Below are 24,580 nucleotides of genomic sequence, written 5' to 3'. Positions count from 1 at the left end.
ACTTGTGTTGGATGGTTACACAGATACAGATATGGCTGGGGATCTTAATTCAAGAAAGTCTACTTCTGGTTATATGATGACTTTTGCAGGGGGAGATGTGTTGTGGCAATCTCGACTTTAGAAATGTGTGTTGTTTTGTCTACTACAGAGGCAGAATACATTGCTGTTGTTGAAGCTTCTAAGAAACTCTTGTCGATGAATAAATTTTTACAAGAGTTAGGCATCAATCAAGAGAAGTTTGTGTTATTTTGTGAAAGTCAAAGTGCTATCCATCTTAGCAAGAATCCGACATTTCATTCCAGATCGACATAGAGGTGAGGTGTCATTGGATATGTCAAGCGCTTGAGATGAAGTCATATGCACTTGAGAAGATCCATACTAATGATAATAGTTCAGATATTATGACTAAGAGTTTATCTGCAGTGAAGTTTGATTCCTGCAAAGAGAAGGTGGGCTTGGTGGAGCAGCCTATCTCCACTTGAGTTAGTGAGGGAGAGATTTGTTGGTGGGTCCCCAACCTCAAGTGGGACCCACAACCTTTTAAAATAAAATAAAGAAATAAAGAAATAAAGAAAGTGGCTAACGCCACGAAGAGAGAGTGAGAAGCTTTCTTCAAATTCCAAAAAGAAAGCATAGAAAGAAACAGGGTTTTGGCGTCGAGAGAAGAAGAAAATTAGGAAAAAGGAGCATTGCCATTTTGATCACATTGACTTGGTAAATTTACTCCATTTCTTAATGAAATTTTAGTATGTTGTTTCTGATGTAGAGATGAACATTAGGATATAACTTGCTAGTTGTATTGCCTTCTCTTTTGCCTGATTTGAGATACCCACTTTGTGGAGGGTTTAGGTTGATTCTATCAATTTTGATGATGTATTTTGTTGATTGTTGAGATGTTCTAGTGTCACTAGGAAGACTGTTTGTGTACCAATGTTGTCAAACTCGCGAGTCTAAGTAAACTCGTGGAGCTGACCTAGACTTGACTCGCGAGTTAACTCGTAGACTCGTACGAGTTCACTTGTTATGAAGTTATATATATATATATATATATATATATATATATATATATATATATATATATATATATATATATATATATATATATATATATATATATATATATATATATATATATATATATATATATATCATACATAATGTAAATTTACTCGATTCTAACCCTTTAAAATTAATAATATCAATCTTAAAACACATAATAAATTAAAATAATAGCATACATTATAACAAATACTTTAAAATACACATTCAAATCATCTATAATTATTCTTATACAAATACAACATAGAACACACAAAATTAAAAATTCTAAATCTGTAATACTAAATCTTTAATTGAACATTGAATAATATCAAATAATCAAATTAATTTTAATAAAAATAATTAATTACTAATCAACCATGAATAGATGAACCATCTGGCTATCTAACATAAACGATAAGCAATAAAATTTTAAAAGCAAAAAAAAAAACTAAATCAAGAAGCAAAGGCTCAAAGAAGGGGCAAAAGGCATACAAAAAATAGAGGATACAGAAGAAAAGAAGGGGCAAAATTCCAGCAACAGCAGATTGAAGACAAGGGTGCAGCAGGCAGCGGTGGTGAGGGTGCAGCTGCAACACGAAACGACGGCGACAAATAGTCATGGATTTCATGACGATGCAAACCAGAGCAAAGATAGGACTGTAGGAGAAGTAGTCGAACTCATAAACGGTGATAGCACGATGGAGTTGCAGACAGTGGAGATGTGAAGAAATACAAAACAGAGGACAACATAGGTAAAATTCGCAAAGACAATTGCACAAATCAGAGCAGAAGTAGCAGACGCAGGCGAACAACGGCAGCTCGACAAGGAACGACGACTGCGACAGAACATGGAGAAAGTGAGACTTGAGAGAAACAACGCAAATAAGTGAGTTGTGAGTGAGTTTTCTTTCATTCTTTGGGAGTGTTATCGTAATCCTAATAAAAAAAGTATTTTTTGGTTTCAAAATGACGTTATTTTGAGCAAAAATGAAGAAAAACACAAACTCGCCAACTCGGTCCTAGACTCACGAGTTTGTCCGAGTTTGACTGAGTCTAGCCGAGTCTAGCCGAGTTTAAGCAAGATAGAGTCTATGTCCAAGTCAACTCGATTCCATATCTAAACTCGTAAACTCGTACGAGTTTACGAGTTAACTCAAGAGTTTGATAACAATGTTGAGTACCCATTATTCTAATAGTGGAAGATTTTACTGGACTAGATCCCGTGAGTTTTTTGTCCCTCTTTTGAGGTTTTTTCACGTTACAATTTTGGTGTCGGGTTGTTTAATTTCTGCCATTATATTTGTTGTTTTGAGTATCTTTAGTATTGCCTATATAATCGCACAAATTGTGAAATAATTATTTTTTATGCTTCCACTATTAGACAGGTTCTTGTTTAAACCTTTGTTAAATTTTTCAACATATCATAAATGTTGAATTTTGGGAGATTATTAAGGGTTTCCAAATAACAGTTGCTAATGATTCCTAGAATATTATTGTGAAGTGTAACTCTTTAATGACTCTTCAAGTTATTAAAATAGGATGTCCAAATTCTCACCCTTTGTGCAGCTTTTGTGCAAGATATACTAATCCTAAATAGACACATGCAGAATGTTAATTGAAATCACATGTTCAGAGAAGCCAATGCAATTATAAATATAATGACCAAAAAGGAACATAATCTCCCCATCCGTCTTCACATTTTTTTATGCAGCTACATCTGATGTTATTTTAACTTTAGTTTTTAATATGTATGGGTTTTTTTAGACTTAGAGACTTGTAATTTTTCTTACTTTTTTGGAGTTCTTGACCCTGCCCCTTTATAAGAATTTTTTCTTTTACTTATGTTGTTTTCAATCAAGTTTATTTAGAGAAAAGAAAAAATATATTTTTTAATTAAAACGTTGACTGATGTGCTTGTAAACAATGTTATTTGCAGTGCAATTTTGATCGAGTTTAAAAGAAAAATAAATCCAATTCGAAGTATATAATTTATTACAGATTGGATTACATATGTTTGATTTTACTTTTTAAATTCAATCAAATACAAAAAAAATTAACATTTTATTATTAAAAATAAAAGTAACTTTATATTGGTAAATAAAAAAATAAATAAATCTAATTTTATATTAAGAAAACTTACTAAATAATAATAATAATAATAATAATAATAATAATAATAATAATAATAATAATAATAATAATATTATTATTATTATTATTATTATTATTATTATATGTAACAAATAAACATATTAATATAAAATTTAAATTTAATAATAAAATAATAATGTTAGATCATATTTTATGGATTTGGATTAGATTAGTTAAATTTTGAGAAATAGATACTGATCCAACCTATGTAGTTTCGTAAAAATAGAATTTGATCTAATTTAAATTAGTATAATTTTTAATTGATTTTGGATTGGATAGCATATTTGTTTGAATTGGTTTGAATTTAAATATTCTTATTTGTAAGTAATGATAAATTTATATTTAACTTTATTTTATATATTTAATGATTTAAGTTTAAACTTTGAAGTGTTAACATGTATTTTACATTTATTTTATTTAATTTATTGATAATATAAAAAATATTTAAATAACTTTTAACAATGATAATTAAGTCTTATATACATTACAAAATTTTATTATTGTTGTCTACTTTATCAAAAAAATATTTTATATACGTATATAATTATTTTATAAATGTTTTAGACATGAGATTTTAATTAATTTTTTTAAATGCTAAAAATTATCATTATCAGTAGCTTATATTAAATACTCAAAAAAATATATAAATTTTCAAGATATAAAAATAATGTAATGCTACTTATAGATATGCATACTGATGAGTTTGGAAAACTCTAATTTAATTTTGATGATAAACAAACATTATTAAAATAATTAATTACAAAATTATTAATTTGATGTTAAATTAATTAATAATTGTGTTCTGCAGGATTTTTAATGTGGACTGAAAATAAAAAGAAAATTGCAAGCCCAAGTACATTCAGCATTGATACAAAAATATTTTGTTTGGCTGAATTATTGTTCTTGTTATTGGGCCAGAATTCAAACTATCATAAGCCCAATTCATCTTGCATGCTTGGTCCGAAATCATAAGGAAATGGACACAATGCACTTCTTTAACTAAAACCCATTCCTTTAAGCATGTTACAAGCTTCCAACGGATTCCATTTCCCACTTTGGGATGGATTTCAAATTTAATTTAAGCATTGGAAACATAAGTGAGAGAGAGAAATTGATTTGATGGCTTTAATGATCCTACACGTCTATCAGTAAAGGAAAGTGGGAAACTTGAGTGCACTTTTATTCCTTCTCTTTGCTACATTAAATTATTTGATCAAATCAATTGAATATCTTCTTTCTTCTCTCTCTAATCTTTCTTTCTTCTTCTCTTCGGTCATGTCACAGCAACCATGGAAGCTACACTAAGCTACCAAAAGAAAAAAGAAGAAGCTGCATGCATCAAGACCATCAAGTTAATGATGGCGCGAAAAATAAAACCAAAAGTATGTTGTGGCTGAGATAATCACCAAATGTGGTAAGATTTGGTGAGGTAATCTCGGATCCTTCATACTCAAAAAGAAAGATGAAGATTCGGCCAGCAAGGGAGATTCTTGAAGTATGGCTTGTCTTTGATTCTGCTCAACCACCACAGGAAGTAGCTAGAGTGGTGAAGTGTGGTTGAGGCAGAGATTGAAGCAGATGAAGTCATCATCATCATAAAGCATCAAGGGGCAGAAATCCATCTTGGAGAGCAAGCCAAGGATGGAGAGCTCGGATTGATGAAGCGTGATGATCAAGAAAGGACTAGAGGTAATTGCATGTTGGATTTTGCATGGTTATCTCTTCTCTCTCTATGTGGCCGAACCAGTTCTGTTTCTTGAAGGAGGAAGAAGTTAGTTTGGGTATTGGCTTCAAGTGTGGAGGCTTCCCTCTTCTTTAAAAAGAGAGAACAGCCACTGTTTGGAGCAAGGAGAAAATTTGAGAGTGCAAGGCACAGAGTTCTCAGAGCTACCTGAGCTAACAGTTTTCTCTTCTTCTTCAATGTTTTCTGTTTTGTAATTTTTCTGTTTAATTTTGTCATGTCTTGAGTCTCATGGAAAAAGGCAAACAGGTGAGGTTTGTATGAAAAAGTCATAGAGCGGAAAAAAGCAGAGAGTGCAAAATTAAAAGAAAAAGTCATAGATGTCTTAGAGTTCCTTTGTTCATCTATGTTGTGTTTTATGATTCTGTGGGAATCCCCTTGTAAGTTGGGTTAGCACTTTACAGTTGAAAGTTTGGCAGTGACCAAGTCAAGTTCATGATTGGGTTTAGAATTCTGGACTTGTCCCAGATAGGAAGGGTAGTTCTTAGGAAGAATTGGTGTATGTAATCAAAGTTGATTATAGTGAAATTTCATCATTGTTGTGATGGAGACTGGATGTAGGCTGCACTGCACTTAGCAGCTGAACTAGGATATATCTTGGTGTACTATTTCTTCCTCTTCTACTTAAATTCTGTTTCTGCTGCCCAGAAGATAAAGCCGAAAAATATCTCGTGACAAGTGACGAGACAAAAATCAAAAAGTCTCCTGAAGTTGTTACAAAGACCAGCAAGTATAATTGAAAGAAAAAGCGGCTAAGATTCAATCTCTTTCTCTTAGCCACCGAAAACCATCACATACTTTACTCTTAAATTAATACAAGAAGATATAAAATTTAAGATAAGTTATTTAACTAAAATGAATGAATTTTAAAATTATCCAATTACAAGTTTACAACTTTTTTATATATCTATGTAAATATTATAGGACAAACATAAGACACTAGCACAATTTAGGTGGAACTAATACTAATAGAATATTAATATAATAGAAATAGAACTGTGTTTTTTTTGTATACTCTTCTCGATTTTGTTGTTATTACCCACTTTACGCAATCGATCTGATCATGTAAATATCCTTCAACATAACGTAGATTCTTCCGGCGAGAGGTTAAAAGTATCTTTTGACAGAACAACGTTTTAGAAAAAGAAGCGATCACACTTTTTTAGTATTTTTTGTGGTTGGGTTTATCATCATAAAAGTGTTTAAACGAAAATCACTATAGAATTTAGTTCATTTTTTGGGTAATCAAAGACTAATTTATCGTTGAATAGTGTATATATACTGTTAATTTTTAACTCATTCAAATGTCCTAACTATCTCTCATTTCAGTCTAACTATAATTTTTTACTATCTATCATTCTAATATACTAAATAAAAAAATTAAATTAAATAAAAAATTATTAAATAAAAAATACTAAAAACTATTAAAAGTACTAGAGAGTACTAAAAATATTAAAAATATATATTAAAATTGATTTTAAAAAGATTATTTAAAACTTTTTTATTTTATTATTAATTATTAAATTTTTTCTCTCATCTTCAATCTCATAAATAATGTAAAAAACTAGAAGTACATTAGGAAAGTTAAAAAAATAAAAAAAAATTATCTATTGAATTGGATAATATATTTATTTATATAAACTAAAAATATTAAAATTATTTCTAATTAATAATTATACATACACTTTATAGTAAAACGAGGATTGAAGATGGAATAACAATTTTCAATGCTTGGATTTGAGCTCGTACTCATTTATTTTTATTTAAAGTAGTAGGTTCATTATAAAAAAATTAATAAAACAATTTAACTTTAATTTATGTCACAAATTAATTAAGTTATGTTAATTTAATTGTTAATTCATTAGTCTATATTAAAGATTTAAATTTTGTAACGACGAATGAATGATAGAATAAAAAACCAAAACAACACAAGCCATGCCGATAAATTAGTGCTAATTGCTAATGATCTTCTCCATATTATCCTGGCAAAATTACAAGGTGTTGTATAACATGTGTATAATCAGTTACAGGGTACAATGAATTATCCTAGGCAATATATTAACATAAACGGCTGCCCACTTCAGGGTTTATGCATAGACAACTTCTTCAGAAGACTACGTAGCAGTTCTGTTCAAACACTTGCTCCACTTGAACCGGGCTAGCCTCTCAGATTTTTTATTGATTTTGTAAACTGATACATTCTGTAGCGATTTACATAAATATATGAAAAAATTTAAACGTGTAACGCTTTAGAAAAATTATAATTGGGCAATTTTAAAATTCATTCATCTTATTTAGATAATTTGTCCTAAAATTTAATAATGTCAATAAAAAAAACAAACATATAAATCTTAATATCATACGTCAAAAAGTTGTTTGTCATCAATAATATCTCAAGATCAAAATATGTATAAAATAGTTATTGACTTAAATTCTCAATGATATTTTATATCAATAAAGAATAATACTAAGTATGAAGGAAAAATAAATAACCTCAACAGCATTAGCTTTTGTAACATGTCTATAAAAAAAACATATATTTGATAAAGTTATTAACTGTATTATGGAGAAGGGATTTTCACTTTGTTTATGGTCATGAGTTCGACCATAATATTTATTTAGAGTTTGATTTTGGTTAAAATTCACTCAAATTGTGAAATATACTCATTTTAATTCAAGTAGCATTACATTTTTACTTTTTTAAAATAGAAAAATAAGATACATTTAAAGTTTAAAAACTATCAAATATAATTAAAGATTTCATATTCAAAATCTAATTCTATTACCCTCAAACAATGTTGTTAGTAAAAATCAAACTCATAATTTAAAAGAAAGACTCCTTAATTGGTAGATACTCTTAGATAAATGATCGAATGGTATCTTAATCTTTTTGACACAGCAAATATTTGTTTTTTGACAAAAAATAGTTGTATTGGACAAACAATTAAACTTAAATTCTTGAATAATCAATATTACTTTTATTTCTATTGCAACAACTTTTTTTTTGTGTGAAAAGTGCCCGTATTAATAATTGTTCATCTTTAAAGTTTATTTATTTTTAATATTAAAAATAATGTAAACTTTAAATTTAATTAATTTTATTAAATTTTTAAAATAAAAATTACTATACATATTTGTATTAAAAAAACATTTTGTATATTTTAATATCATCCATTACGCATACATATACTAGTAATAATAGCAATTTAAGTAAAATAAATAGCCACTTGTCTTTTTTTTTTAGAAATTAAACATACAGTAATAACTTAATTTAATAGAGTATCCGAGAAGCCGCTAATTAACAATATTTAGTAAAGTTTTTACTTTTTGAAAGTAGCTATAAAAGCTATTTTTTAAAAAACAGCTTTTTAAAAGCACTTACATTTGGTAAAATTAAATTAAAAATGACTTTTAATAAATATAAACACCACAGTTGTGTTTGATAAAATAGCTTTTAAAACTTAAAAAAATTATAATAAACATATTTATAACAAAGAATAATTTCTTTTTTCAAATTCTTTAAAATTTTATATAATATTTTAAAATAAAATAATTTTAAAATAAAAAATTATTTTATATATTGACTCTCCTTTACAAATCACAAAAAATGAGACACATATCTCAAATAAATTACTCTTATGATTATATATCTATATTTACATATGTATATACATGTTATTATAATTTTGACTAATGTTCATGCAAAGAAAATTTTATGATTAGTTTTCATAAACCAAGTTAACCTCTTCACATTTCAAAGATCAAATAGAAAACAAACAAACATCATAAATCTACTGAAAAAATACAAAAACAACGTACAAAAAAGTAATATAAATAGATAGAAATTCATAATGTATTTGTGTTGAAATCTATAAATATTAGGTTGAAAAATTAAAAAATATATGAAAACTGTATTAGAATTTGTAAAGGTTAAGATAAAAAGTTAAAAATATATAAATATTTCAATAGTAATATAATAACAGAAAATATGATGAAAAGTTAAAAATATATAAAAATTTCAATGACAATATAATAGTAAAAAATATGTACTGAAAAATAAATAAAATTTGATAAATACAAGCCAATTTTAAAAAGATCCCGCTTAAGTGCTTTTAAAAGCACTTCTAATTTTTAAAAATTACAAGCACAAAAAATTTTTTAATTTACCAAACACAAAATGAGGTGTTTGTGCTTTTTAAAAGTACAAACACCTCATAAAAAAACTTTATCAAACTAAATTTTAATCTAATATAAACTAAATTTTTTTTTTGTGAAAAGTGCCCGTATTAATAATTGTTCATCTTTAAAGTTTATTTATTTTTAATATTAAAAATAATGTAAACTTTAAATTTAATTAATTTTATTAAATTTTTAAAATAAAAATTACTATACATATTTTTATTAAAAAACATTTTGTATATTTTAATATCATCCATTACGCATACATATACTAGTAATAATAACAATTTAAGTAAAATAAATAGCTACTTGTCTTTTTTTTTAGAAATTAAACACACAGTAATAACTTAATTTAATAGAGTATCCGAGAAGCCGCTAATTAACAATATTTGGTAAAGCTTTTACTTTTTGAAAGTAGCTATAAAAGCTATTTTTTAAAAAGCAGCTTTTTAAAAGCACTTATATTTGGTAAAATTAAATTAAAAATAACTTTTAATAAATATAAACACTACAATTGTATTTGATAAAACAGCTTTTAAAATTTAAAAAAATTATAATAAACATGTTTATAATGAAGAATAATTTTTTTTTCAAATTCTTTAAAATTTTATATAATATTTTAAAATAAAATAATTTTAAAATAAAAAAATATTTTATATATTGACTCTCCTTTACAAATTACAAAAAATAAGACACATATCTCAAATAAATTACTCTTATGATTATATATTTATATTTACATATGTATATACATGTTATTATAATTTTGACTAATGTTCATGCAAAGAAAATTTTATAATTAGTTTTCATAAACCAAGTCAACCTCTTCACATTTCAAAAATCAAATAAAAAACAAACAAACATCATAAATCTACTACAAAAACAACGTACAAAAAAGTAGTATAAATAAATAGAAATTCATGATGTATTTGTGTTGAAATCTATAAATATTAGGTTGAAAAATAAAAAAATATATGAAGACTGTATTAGAATTTGTAAAGGTAAGATAAAAAGTTAAAAATATATAAATATTTCAATAATAATATAATAACAGAAAATATGATGAAAAGTTAAAAATATATAAAAATTTCAATGACAATATAATAGTAAAAAATATGTATTGAAAAATAAATAAAATTTGATAAGTACAAGTCAATTTTAAAAAAATCCCGCATAAGTGCTTTCAAAAGCACTCCTAATTTTTAAAAATCATAAGCACAAAAGATTTTTTAATTTACCAAACACAAAATAAAGTACTTATACTTTTTAAAAGTACAAACACCTCATGAAAAAACTTTATCAAACTAAGTTTTAATCTAATATAAGCAGCTAAAATCACCCAATGAAATCAATCGCTTTACCGTGCGCGAATATATTCCCCACCGAGAATAGCATATGGTCCTATCTTAACTATGCTCTATAAAAGTGTCTTTTCTTAAGACTGACAAATGAGAAATAATATTATCACAGGCATCAACAACTCAAAGGAACATTCAAATCTGAAACACATGAAGACTGGGTATCTTTTTATAGCTACAGACAGCTAGATGAAAAATGTACTGTCCCTTCAGCTTGCTGCTACGATTATAAACTAGCAATGTTGGTGGTGAACTGGTGATGGATGCTTTTGTTCAATTAGCAAGGCGATGTCTGATTATTCCGCGCTCTTCATCCAATACAAAATTGGCCCTTGAAAAGTGACTACTGTTGAAGAATGGTTTAAGATCATATATTTCGTGCTCTTGAGCCTGCAATTTAAAAACACAAAGTGGTGAGTTAAATTCAGTGCTATCTCAGCTCAAAAACAAACACAAAGAACAAGTGTAAATACCTTATTGTGGAGATCTTCCACTTTGACATCTATATGTTCAAGACCTGAAGTAGATCCAGCAATGATTTCTTCAAAACGCAAAGCATTCTTGACAAGCTCGCGGAGAAGGTAAAGCAGCAATTCATTGTAGTCCTTCTTGAAAGTCATATATTTTCTAAAGCTCTGCAACAGTAAACTCACTATTTAGATAATAGAAATATGTAACAATATAGCATGCTAGAAAGATACATTCATAGATTAAATAGCACTCTGCAGCAAAGCCAAAATAATTTTCAATACCTTTTGAAGAGCTTTCTGCACTCCAAATTTCTGGGTTGAAATGAATGAATCAAGTAGGACTCGAATTGCCATGTCCACATCCTCTTGTGTGACATGGTGCCTGAGATGCATCCTCGCATGAGCTTCGGACATCCTTATCATTGACTCAATATGCCTTACAGCAATAGGGACCCCTTGACCATGCTATATATGATAATAACGATAGCATCTTAGTCAAGTCGCATAGACAATTAATCACGAACAGAAGTTTAGCAAGAGAAGAGACAAAGGGTTACCGAGGATTCTTTCCGCAGTTCGGCATAAACATGTGTCAACTTATCCAAATCAGCATCATGTAGTCTTGGAAATACATTTAATTTAGCATAAGTAATATACTTCTTTAGCAACTCTTGTGGAAGTATCTGCAAACAAAGTCCACTCAGAAACAGAATCCACAATATAAGTTTATCTAACAAAACAAAGTTGTTAGCAACAGCAGTCGGATTTGATTAAAACCTCAGGATCAACAGGCATGGCAGACGCATAATCATCTTGGGACTCAGTTACTGACTTTTCGTCTCTGTTACCACCCTTTGGTTGTGACCTAAAGTGACTGTCCACTACAAACTTTGCAAGCATTTCATCAGTGACCGGATCAACCACATCCTGCACAATCAAGAAGTCCCTTAGTACATACGAATATGGATAAATCAAGAATCTATTGAAGAAGCAATGCAATGAATTTAAACATTACCTTCACAACACAGAGGATGTCAAAACGGGAAATAATAGGGTCTGTCAATTCAACATTTTGAGAAAATGTTTTGGAGGAATCATATCTGTAAATCAAAGTTAAAGGTAACATCAATTAGAAGCTTGGAAAATGAGGGTAAAAATAACTAATACTAATAAGCGACCTAAGGTTGAACTTAAATACACAGACATTAGAGACCCTTCAGTATCAGTGTATCACATATTAGAACCTTATCTGAGACACTAATAAGCAGAGCAGGTTTACACTCAGATACAAGCAACCTCCTATTTGCTTACCTTCCTCCAATAGGATTGGCAGCAGCAATGACAGAACAGCGTGCCTGAAGAGATGTAACAATTCCCGCTTTTGATATGCTTATACTCTGCTGCTCCATGGCTTCATGGATACTTACCCTGATGTGATAAAAAGAGAAACAGTCATACATAACCAACAACTTCCTCCGCAGAGGATGGGGGATTAACAATCTGATATTGAGAAATTTCAGGCTAATCTAATTTCTGTTTATTACCTGTCTTGGTCATTCATCTTGTCAAACTCATCGATAAGGCAGATCCCTTTGTCAGCTAGGACAAGGGCTCCCCCTTCCAAGGTCCACTCCCTCGTGACAGGATCCTTGTGAACTGCTGCAGTGAGACCCACAGCAGACGCCCCCTTGCCGGTGGTGTATACAGCTCGTTGCCCAGTTTTCTCAACGTATCTTGCAGAAGAAATTTGAAATATAAATTAGTTAATTAATTGATCACCATTATAAAGTGAAAGTCTAAGGCATGTTGACAAGTTCTTACTTGAGAAATTGCGACTTCGCTGTTCCTGGATCACCAAGAAGTAGAACATTAATATCTCCTCTCAGTCTGTGCTTTCCTTGAACATTTTTTTCTTGACCTCCAAACATAGCTAAAGCTATTGCAGTTTTGATGTCTTCATGACCATAGATTGATGGAGCAATAGACTTGATAATCTGAAATTTAATTCATAGCACATTAGAACCCAAATAACTAAATGATGAAGTAAAATATATCAAGCAATAATTCCATAGAACAAACCCTTTCTCCTATTCTTGGATCTTTGCTCAAATTCTCAATCTCTTCTTTGTCTTCCTGAGTAAGTTTGTAAGCAGAGAACAGATCGTGCTTCTTTGTGACATAATTTGCTTCGACAACAGTGGCAAACACAGGAAAACCATTCTTTGTGTTTAGCGACAAATCGAAGTTATTAGTATAGATACCTGTGACCTCCTGAAACAGCAGAATAATGTACAAGAAAATAAGGAATCATCCTACAAATCACAAACCAAATTAAGAAGTCCAAGCAGAGGACAATACAATCTCTTCCCCAGGACGGGCACAGTCAATCAGATCGTTCAATAGTATAACTTCCTTGTATCTTGGTAAACGACCTGCAGGAACAATTCCTGGGCTCTCTTGGAGAGTGAGCTTCTGAAAATTCCTGTAAATTGTCTGCAGCAATCACAGAAGGAAAAGGGTTAATTTTCTTTTTAGAGAGATTGTCAACTTATATTGTAACAGAAAATCCAAAATGTTAAATCATCTGTGAATAAAAAACAATAATACAACATTTCACTTGAACAAGCCTCATGCAAACATTTGGCCTAATCAAAGTAAACCAACAAGCAGCACATTGTGCATCCGTAATTGTAATTTAAATATCCTCACACTCAGCTTCTTTATCAAATAACAGAGGGCATAAAACACAAGGATTTGTGGAACTGTACCTGCTCAATATTGACAGTAAATGGCCCTTTTGATTGACACTCAGGACAGGATCCAACTCTCACCTCTGAGTAGGAATTCTGGAAAAAAGGTCCCAAAGTTGCACCACATTTATTACAGTCATACTTCACCTGTTGCAACTGGGGAAAGACTCCTGAACGTCTAGTTACAACTCCCCCAATTCGAATCATTGTATTCAAGTGAATTTGTCTGCCAAAAGAACCAGCTATTGGTTTATTATCTTATGAAAGCTAGGGGAGAAGTAGGATAAAGGAACGGGTTGGTTTGTTTCTGTTACCTTATATTCCGAATCTGGTCATAAACTGGTAAGTTTGTTATACGAACATAAATCTTTTGTTGTATATTTTTGTAATTTGGATGCAACTGAAAGACAACATTTTTAGCAACATCTTCCATTACTTCCAAGACAGACTGAGGTGCATCAGCCAGCCAAATGGCAATGTTGGGATGGACGTAGATAAATTGTTTGTAATCTATCTCCAAACTACACTTATTGGCTGCAATTAAAAGAGACCAGAAAAAAAGGGAGGAAAGATATAAGCTGACGCAAAGAAGATATTGTCACTACCAGATGTACAAAATTTTAAGACTCAGTAGAAAATATATTACCTAACACCATCTCATTTATCAGCCGCACATATTCAAAGTCACCGTGTTCATTTTTAGGATTAACATACGTGAGCAAGAAATCCTTGAATTTTCTAGCTATGAAGCGGCGGACTTCATCTCTTGTAACCCATTCTCTAAGTGTTCCTTGAACGCGGTACATCTCATAACCACCTTCCTCATCAAAGTCATCCTACATTTCATGTACCCAAGTTAATTGTTAACATAAACTTAACAGCTTAGATTGTGGAAGCTTTAGAATAGAATAAATAAAGCATACAGTACATCATATTGATCATCCTCGGTTTGATCAGTCCTCGGAACATCATCTCTAGAGTGTCCTGGCTGTGACCTTCCAGGTGAACTATGCAACCCATCGAAATCATCATCGCTCAGATTAGGAGCCCTGGCATCAGCTCGAGCCCTTTTGGAGGGCCTGTAACTGTCATCATCAGTATCTGCAATAGAATATTCAAAGATAAATCACCATTGCCTTAACAAAAATAACAGAGAGCGAAAAAATAGCTCTACATATACTGTAAAGTAGTGCAAGAGCACGTAGAAAATATGAAATTATGCAGCACATATATCGGTCTTAAATCAATACTTCATGATGAATGACATTTAAAATTTGGCTGGGACAATCAAATCATTGCATCACCAGGAACAGGCTCAAGTCAACAAGTTATGTTCACGGATCTAAATCCAATGTAATGGATATATGTAACTAGTAATAGAACTTATTATTAATTATTAATATTATAAAACGAAGGACCCTAAACATTAAAAGATGAAATGAGGCACGTGTTAACAAATTGGAATCTGAGGCCAAAATAAAATAAGAGGAGAGAAAGTAAAGGTTACCTTGGTCATGGAGAAGCTGAGGGAACTTGCGATTGTTAAGGCGACCATCACGAGCATCTAGTTCCACCTCTGCAGCCCTTCGATCTTCCATTATCTGATCAAAATCCCTAACATCCTCCACTGAATCATCCAGCCCAGCCGACTCAAACTGATCGTGGTCATCCAACCTCCGATAATCACTGTAAACAACAATACACAAATAAAAAAACTTAGAAATGAAGAACAAAACGGTATTGGAGATTTTGAGGGGGGAAGAGAAGGAAGAGGAATATGAGGACTGACTCCATGTAGTTGTCGTTGTATAGATCCTCTCCATCTTCGTCCTCTTCCGGGTTTTCGTCTTCAGGCTCATCCTGAATGATGTCGGGGTCAACGGAAGCCTCGTCGTCTTCGGAAACATGGCTGGTGTGTGGAAGCTGGTCGGTGTTGAAACCGGCGGAGGGAGAGGTCGGTGATTCAGGTTCCGGCGTTGAAGCGGGATTCCCTGGATCCATGCTTGTCTAATCACTCTTTCAAGTTTCAACAACTGAATCTGATTTTTTTTTTCTCTTGATCAATCTCTCCGGTGATGAGTGGTGAGTGGTGAATGGTGAATGGTGGCTACTGAACTAGTCTAGGGTAAGATAAGAGGTATCAAACCGCTCCTCTTGGTGGGGTCCCTCCCTTTGGCGGGAAAACTTTGGCGCCAAATCTCGTGCCCGCTTCTTGGGCTGATTCAGATTGGACTCCACTAGGCCCAAACCTGCTATTACTTAATCGCTTCCTTTTTGGGCCCTGCCCATTATTATTTGTTTAAAACCTGTTATTATGACCAAAAAACATGGAGGTTACGATTGAGTACTTATGATAACTTAGGCAGTGTTTGTTTCCAACTTTTCATAGACTCGAAAGAGATTGAAATTATTACACCAAAAAAAAAAAAGAGATTGAAATTCAGGATCCCATCCAAAGAGAAAATTCATTATTGTATTTGACGAAAATTAAAATTTCAGTTGCCAGATACAAAATTTATGAGAGAACTAAAACTTTAACATTTTTTTAATAACTAAGGATATTTTAAATTTAATAAATATTTTTATTTCATATATATATATATATATATATATATATATATATATATATATATATATATATATATATATATTTAGCTTAAATCAAATAAAATATTAAGATTCAATTTTATACACTCCACACTAAATATAATATAAAAATTTAATTTAATCTCAATATCTCTTTTAATATAAGTTTTTCTTTCAAACGTAATCTAGTAGTTTTGACCCAGAAAAAAACTTAGTATTTAAGAATAAAAAAAAAAGATAACTTAGTATTAAGTTAATCTACCTTAAAATTTTGAGTTGGATATAGTGTCTTCTTGTAATTTTTCATTTAATTTTTCTTCGAAATTTTTTCAGTAGTCAAAAATTCTCCACGGTTGGCCCAACATATATATATATTATTAAAAAATGATGTCAATGAGTTATAACTCAAATGACATAATCTCTCCATACTCACCTAAAAGGTTGCGAGTTCGAGTCTTCCATAAAAATAAATAAATAAAAAATACTAAATATAAATGACTTTGAATTATAACTCAAATGGCATAATCTATTCAATTAAGATGTCACAGAAATAGTCTGTTACACATAAATTTGATATTGGTGATAACAACGTTCATAAATATTCAAAATGAAGCTCAATATATATACTCTAAACATACTGGAATTCTTTAACATTTCTATAACGGATCATCTGAAATCGCCACTCATGTTATTGGATTTTGCCTTTTGATATGAGGACAAAATAAGTTAGAAGGAGGAGAGAGAACGCATAAGAAAAAGCTAATGCAAATAAAGAATATAATAAATACATAAACTTGTATAAGAAGCTGAAACAAGATGCTTATTACGGTACAAGGGTCATTATTTGTGGCGTGGGTCATTAAGGTGAGAAGGGGGAGCAGGGGAATTAAGCAAAAAAATAAGTGTCATTCAAATACAGTTATACCTAATTCATAAATCATAATTGTGACTCTGTAAACCAATTAAATGGAGTTGTGTGACATAATTGTACTGTACAACTACATACTGTCATTGTTTTTCTCATCTTCTCTTTTTCATATATTTACAATTTTTCATTCAAAGCATAATTTGAGGTTAAAAAGCAAAGTTAAGCATCATGATGTAGCAATTCTCCATTCTCTTTGGCGCTCAGTGTCTTATTGTGTCTCAAACAAGGGTGGCAGAGTTGCTGGCAAGTCATAATGCCTAGTAGTAGTATAGTATGGGGTTAAAAGTAAATGCCGAAAATGATCCAAGAGCATCATTATATATCATCAGGGATGACGATCTATAATAGTGATAATCAATTAATCATATGTGATTAAATCATAGAACATGCGTATGCCAACATCGAAAAGGGTCGAGTCATTGAGCACAGAAACATTTATTTATGTTATATATATCTCGATCCTGAGCTACTTCATCCAATGGAGTAGGGTCAGGACAATGGACCCCCGATTTTGAACTACCATTATGATAGCACGAACAACGAACGGGAGCTTAGTGGAAAGCATGCCCTCAATTAACAATAAGAATTAAGAATTATTATATAATACAAAACAAATTAAAGTAGGGGTAAACATCGTCTTCTTAGGTCTCATCCACTAATAATTTGATTTTTGTTTTCTTCTTTTCTAGAAAAGCTACCAATCATGATTTTGACAAAAAGCTATTCAAACCATTATTCTAAAGTAGTAGTTTTAAAAGAAAATTATGTCATAAATATGAAAATAATTGAAAATTAAGTTGATAAGATATCTATTGAAGGATTTGGGACCCATATGAAAAATGTGGAGCATGAGAGTCCACGGATATATGTTATTCCATCACCACAAATTAATGGCATGTATTTCACAACAAAAATGAATCTTACTTATATATAATTAATTATAAATTTAAACAATGCTACGTGTATAAGCGTTTAAGTAACTAAATTTACCATAAGTCCAGTTAAAATTAACACATGCACACATTTCTGTTAAAAACTTAAAATACACAAAAATTTATCTGTATGGTATAAAATTTTTTGCAGTTAATGAATAAATTTAGGCCAAAGTATATGTTTCTTTGGTCGAATTATTGGAAATGAACAAGATTTATTCTCTGACTAATAGGTGACAGTTACCAAATAATACGAAATAAATTAAACTAAACTATAACAACTGAATTTGAGGTATAACTATTGAGTTATGTGTTGGTAATTTGTGAGTCGTGAAAATCCTAACATCTTAATATAATATTCAAATTATAACTTGTAATCGTCGAGTTATAATGACCAGATTAACATTAATAGCTAATTTTAATAGTTGATTTTAATATATAAATAATATTTTTTAATTAAAAATACATGCTTGTAAAAAAATTTTCGATGGCTACAACTGCGAAAGGGAACAAATATCCAAAAGCCAAATGAAAGAAAAAAACAAAAGAGGTGGCGGGGATAGGAAATTGGCAGAGAAACAATCCAAGAGAGCACATGCATCCCTCTTACTTTTATACTTGTTTAATTGTTAATGTTAGTATATCATCAATTCATCACACACATTCACACCTAATAATCATTGCACGGAATAATGAAAACAAATTAAATAATTTTGCGGGGTCTAGCTCATTCCTGAGTCAATTAGCAGAACCATGTATCCATCTACATCTAATCCAATCCAATCTAATCCGGTCTTACTTAACAATAAATTAAACATCGAGACTCCAATATTTAGCAATCGCGCTTATTGGAATTGTGTTGCTTTTTGATTTGGGGTAAAACTGGATGAAAACCAGGTGATATGGTACAAGGAAATTCGGGATAGGGTAAATTGGTATCTAATCATTTTTATGTCAGATAATAAAATTATTTATTAAAATAATCTCTTATCTTAAATATTTTAAATTTTTTTAAAATGTCATAAATTAATCTTTCATTTTAGATATTAAATTGTCTGAAAGTTTTAAAAAATAGATTAGTTTATATTTTTATTTTATTTTTTTGTGACTTCTTTTTATTTTATTAGATACTATTACTAAGTTACTAATATTTTAAATATTAAATAATATATATCAAAGTTAAATTAAAACTTTTAAAGAAGAAATATTTTTTTAATTTTTTATAGTATTTCTCAATTCGATAAATTAAAAATTAATCTGAAATTTAAATTTTATTTAATAGTTTGTTGTTGACTAATAAATTATTATATGTATAAGACAGAATTTAAATTCTTAATATTTATTTAAATAAATTAATAAACTAATTATTAAATTAACGCAACTTAGACAGTTAGATTTTAGAGAAGAAATATTGGATATGAGAGAGTGGGCACAGAATTCGGTGGTTCAAGAATCTTTGGACCACTTAGTGGTCCAAGTAGAAAACATGTTTTTAGAGTTCTTCTTTTAAATTTATAAAACGCAATGATATTTTCTTTTAAATTACTTCCTCCTACTCACATGTTTCTACTAATTCGAATTATGCTTTTATAATTCGTTCTAAGTTGATTCGAATTACTTGTATGCAATGGTTGGGAATAATCGGAGCTGTATTGATTCGAATTATTAAGGAATGTAATTCGAATAAAGTTGTTTCGAATTACATTAAAGTGTGCTTTGGTGAATTCTTGTATCAGATTCTTGTTTGGCTTATATGCGTAATAAACTTCTCTCCTTGGCTTAAATGCGTTTTTTACCCTCAATTTTATATTAACTCTAGATATATTAAAAGAATTTACTCAATATATTCTAACATTTAACTAATTGCAAACACTTATCCCAAAATATATTTACAAAAATTAGAGCACTGGTTACTAGTATTTTAACGAAACTAAATTTGTGCATAACACAAATAAATAAATTAAGCATACTTACTACTTGATACGCTGCTACCTTATCAATATCATATACTTTTTGTATTTTTTACTCTGCCTTACTTAAATAAAAGCAAAAGGTACTATTGATCGGCAAAATTAATTTTATAAATTACCGATCTATAAATTAATTTTATGTACCATTACCAATCGATTGAAATTGGCAAAACATTCAACTTCATCACCTTCCAATCGATTGGATTACATTACCAATCGATTGAATTTGGCTAAAACTTCAATGTCATCACTTTCCAATCGATTGTATTTGGCAAATTCATGTTGTTTTCGTGAATTCAATCGATTGAGTAACAACAACAATCGATTGTTTTGAGGCATTCATTCGATTGGAAAGTATAAACAATCGATTGGTATAAGCTTTTTACCATTTTACCTTACAACTTTCAATCGATTGTTTTGTGATATAGTATAAACCAATCGATTGAATTATCATTCAATCGATTGTTTTGAAAAACCAATCGATTGAATTTCAAGGAAACACGATTTGGAAGCCATGGACGAACGTAACGAGATCAAAGTTAATTTTTAAATTAATTGGAATTATTAGGATGAATGGAGGATATAATTGGTTGTTATTTTTATATTTGATTGTTAATAAATATAATAAATAATTGATAAAATAATAATTTATAAAATAAAAAACTATTTTTATAATTAAATAAAATATATGGGGTTGATTTGTAATTAAAATTAGTTCAAGGACTACGTAGCAATTGATAAAAAAACTCTAAAAACATGTTTTCTACTTGGATCACTAAATGGTCCAAAGGTTCCTGGACCACCGAATCCTGTGCCGAGAGAGTGAAGCTTAGAAATTAGAAGTTTAAAAACAGCTTACGTACATATAAATACGTATTAGTTATAGTTGTTTCCAACTTTCCATTAATAGTTTATTACTAAATGATCTATATCCAAAGAACTAGAGTTTATATATATATATATATACGTATTAGTGGATGTGATTTTGATGATAGGGTTTGATCCGTTGGCTATAATTCGATTCAAATAAATTTATAAATCGAAATTTGTTTAAAACTAAATAAATATGTCCTACATTAGTAGTATGTAAAGTATGTGTTTTGTTTGCTTAATCGATTGTAAAATTAAATAACTACGTGCCAATTCAAATCGACACAGAAATTTTTTCACAAATCTCTCTACACAAACCTCAAGCAAATTACTAAAATACAGTGTATGGTCAGCCATAACACTTCAAAACAGTTACGAAAATTATTAAATCACTCTTCCACCTTAACCTATGACAACAATAAAGACGTCTCTCACGACCCACAAATTCAACCCAACAAAATACACAAATTCAATCATAATTTTAGTCTTTTATCTTATCTTATAGTTATCTTTATCTTTATCTTTATCTTTATCTTATCTTTATTTACTTTTATCTTTCATAGGCCAATGCTCTATATATACTTAGTTTTACCTTCATAGTGAACAATTCAATCAATCAACAATCAATAAAATTTCTTTTCTTTCATTATTATCCTTTCACAATTTTATTATCTTTGCATACTCTTTCCGTTTTATTATGGTATCAGAGCTCCTCTTGAGCTCTGCTGATATCCATGGATCAAGGAGAAAGGGCACACCAGCAACTTCATCCAGAGCCTTTTTGAACCTTTCGTCAGCCCTACACTTTTCTTTCATGGCACTTCCTTTCAATGAAGAAGCTCATCCTTCAAACCAACTTGAGCTTTTGCCAAGTCCAACTACTCATTATCTTTGTACTTTCAATATTTTTTCTACTGTTAACAATTCTTCAAATCGAGATTCATTCTTGAATACTTGGATCATTGATTCTGGTGCCACAGATCACATTGCATCTAATTTATCTTGGTTTATTTCTTACACATAAATTTTTCCTAATATTGTTTATTTACCAAATGGTTCTCAAACTACTGTTTCTTGTAAAGGTGTTCAATTTTCACCATCCTTGATTCTTCATGATGTTCTTTATTTACCTCATTTCAACTTTAATATTATCTCTGTTTCAAAAATTACTTCAGCACTCACATGTGAACTCACTTTTTCATCTTCTTCTTGCACTTTACAAAGCAACAATTTGGGAACGATTGATTTGGGCAGAATAAGAGAGAGATTATATGTCTTTGAACCCAATTTCGATAAAAATTCATCCACTAGACCACTACACACTCCATAAATTTCATCCAATCTCCACCCATTACACCTTCCAATATATGGCATTTTCGTTTAGGACACCTTTCTGGGCAAAAACTTAATCATTTACATAAACAATTTTCCTTTATCTCTATGCATCATGATGAGGCTTGTGATATTTGTCATCTTTCTAAGCAAAAGAAACTTTTATTTTCTCAAAGTTTTAACAAAGTCAATGCAAGTTTTGATTTATTACATTTTGATATTTGGGTCCGTTTCGACAAAATTCTATTCATAATCATAAATATTTTTTTACTATTGTTGATGATTTTAGCCGCTTTACATGGGTTACTTTATTAAAATCAAAAGGAAAAGTGCAAAATCAAATAAAAAATTTTATTACTTTAATTGAAACACAATTCAACTCCAAAGTCAAAACTATTCGTTCCGATAATGGACCAGAATTTATTTTACCTGATTTTTATGCTTCAAAGGGCATTATTCATCAACATAGTTGTGTTGAAACTCCTCAACAAAATGGAAGGTTAGAACGCAAGCATCAACATATTTTGAATATAGCTCGTGCTCTTATGTTTCAATCTAATTTACCATCATCTTTTTGGTCTTATGCTGTTAGACATGCTGTTTATTTACTTAACAGAGTTCCATCATCCGCAATTAATTTTAAAACACCATTTGAGATTTTATTCAATCATCCACCAAATTATCATGACCTTAAAATTTTTGGATGCTTATGTTTTGTTTCTACCCTAATGGCAAATAGATCAAAATTTGATCCAAGAGCCAAAAAGGCTGTATTTATTGGCTTTCAAAGTGGTTTTAAAGGATATATTATTTATGTTTTAGAAGATAAAAGAATTGAGATTTCTAGAAACGTGATTTTTTATGAAATGATCTTACCCTTAGTCACAAAAAATGCCCAATTCCATACACTCAGCCCAACATAGCCAAACACACCTTCTCAGAAACAAGATTTAGTTAGTCTTCCAGTTGAACCCTCACCTATACCCATTGATCCAACTCCACCTAGTTCTTTATTTTCTCCAACAACCTCTCCTTCTTTCTCACTATCGTTACCTAGCCAAGTTGAACCATGACAACCGAATCACTTTCAACACAAACACCCATCTCTCCTTCTGCACTAGACACCAGTCCACCATCACCTTCTCATCCCCCGTCACCTTCTTCACCACCTGAGCAACTCCATCCTCGTCATTCCGACCGGCCTCACCGACCTCCAGCATATTTCTCTGATTACTTGTGTAATTCCTCTCTCATCTATACAAATCAATCTCCCTCAAAGTGCAAGTATTCTTTATCTTCAGTCATGTCTTTTTCTTCTCTTTCATCTTCACATAAAAAGTTTCTTTTATCTCTATATTTTGACATTGAGCCAAAGTCTTTTAAGGACGTCAATCAACACTCTAATTGGCGTAGTGTTATGAAAGATGAGTTGGATGCTCTTGAGCTGAACAAAACTTGGCGTCTTGTTGATTGCCCTGCAGGGGTTAAGCCGATTGGCTGTAATGGGTCTATCGTATCAAACGCAAGCCTGATGGTTCAGTTGATCGATATAAAGCACACCTTGTGGCTAAAGGGTTCACTCAAACTGAAGGTGTTGATTTCTTGGAAACTTTCTCCCATGTTGTCAAGCCTGCCACCATCAGATTAGTTTTGGCATTGGCCTCTATGAAGCGTTGGTCCATACATTAGTTAGATGTCAATAATGCTTTCTTACATGGGGATCTTTTTGAGGATGTTTATATGACTCTACCACCCGGATTTACATCTCCTCAACCGAATCAATGCTGTAAGCTACTAAAGTCACTGTATGGTTTACGACAATCTAATCGTATATGGTATGACAAACTTTCTCATCTTTTGCTATCTCATGGATATCAGCAGACCTCATCTGATTATAGCCTATTTGTTAAATTTATTGGTGATCAAATTTCTTTCCTTTTAGTCTATGTTGACGACATTGTTCTCACTGGTAATTCCATTTCTGAACTTGCTGCCATTAAGTCTATTTTGCACCAACACTTCCGAATTAAAGACTTGGGCCCATTAAAATATTTTTTGGGTATTGAAGTTGCTCAATCAGAGAAGGGAATTTGCTTATCTCAAAGAAAATATTGTCTTGATTTTTTGGAGAATTCTGGTTTATTAGGTGCTAAACCTGCCTCTGTTCCAATGGATAGTATCACAAGACTATATCAAGACAAAAGTCCCCTACTATCCGACCCTTTTGTATATCGCTGTTTGGTTGGACGTCTTATCTATCTCACCACTACTC

The 24,580-nt window shown here is 30.5% G+C and overlaps 1 protein-coding gene across 1 annotated transcript; it reads right to left on the bottom strand.

Annotated features, from left to right (window-relative positions):
* Positions 1–10,455: 10,455 nt before the first annotated feature.
* Positions 10,456–15,806, bottom strand: LOC112703157 (DNA replication licensing factor MCM2). The gene is made up of 17 exons (XM_025754492.3): positions 15,480–15,806; positions 15,198–15,376; positions 14,619–14,791; positions 14,337–14,526; positions 14,005–14,224; positions 13,709–13,916; positions 13,299–13,433; positions 13,020–13,211; positions 12,762–12,934; positions 12,485–12,673; positions 12,252–12,368; positions 11,956–12,040; positions 11,718–11,867; positions 11,498–11,623; positions 11,223–11,405; positions 10,944–11,105; positions 10,456–10,860 (listed from the first exon to the last, which is right to left on the bottom strand). Exons 1-17 carry the CDS (start codon positions 15,689–15,691, stop codon positions 10,744–10,746), a joined length of 2,811 nt encoding a protein of 936 aa, XP_025610277.1. The 5' UTR covers positions 15,692–15,806; the 3' UTR covers positions 10,456–10,743.
* Positions 15,807–24,580: the final 8,774 nt, after the last annotated feature.

This window comes from Arachis hypogaea, chromosome 1 (assembly GCF_003086295.3).
Source record: "Arachis hypogaea cultivar Tifrunner chromosome 1, arahy.Tifrunner.gnm2.J5K5, whole genome shotgun sequence".
NCBI classification, from domain to species: Eukaryota; Viridiplantae; Streptophyta; class Magnoliopsida; order Fabales; family Fabaceae; genus Arachis; species Arachis hypogaea.
The sequence above is the reverse complement of the archived record's forward strand: the minus strand, read 5'-3'. Positions and strand labels throughout refer to the sequence as shown.

Excerpts from the sequence above, each read along its gene's own strand:
- LOC112703157 (XM_025754492.3), bottom strand. The coding sequence starts at position 15,691 with ATGGATCCAGGGAATCCCGCTTCAACGCCGGAACCTGAATCACCGACC. Across the intron at positions 13,434-13,708 it reads TTACTGTCAATATTGAGCAG|ACAATTTACAGGAATTTTCA; the intron begins GTACAGTTCCAC and ends TGATTGCTGCAG. Across the intron at positions 11,406-11,497 it reads AACTGCGGAAAGAATCCTCG|CATGGTCAAGGGGTCCCTAT; the intron begins GTAACCCTTTGT and ends TATCATATATAG.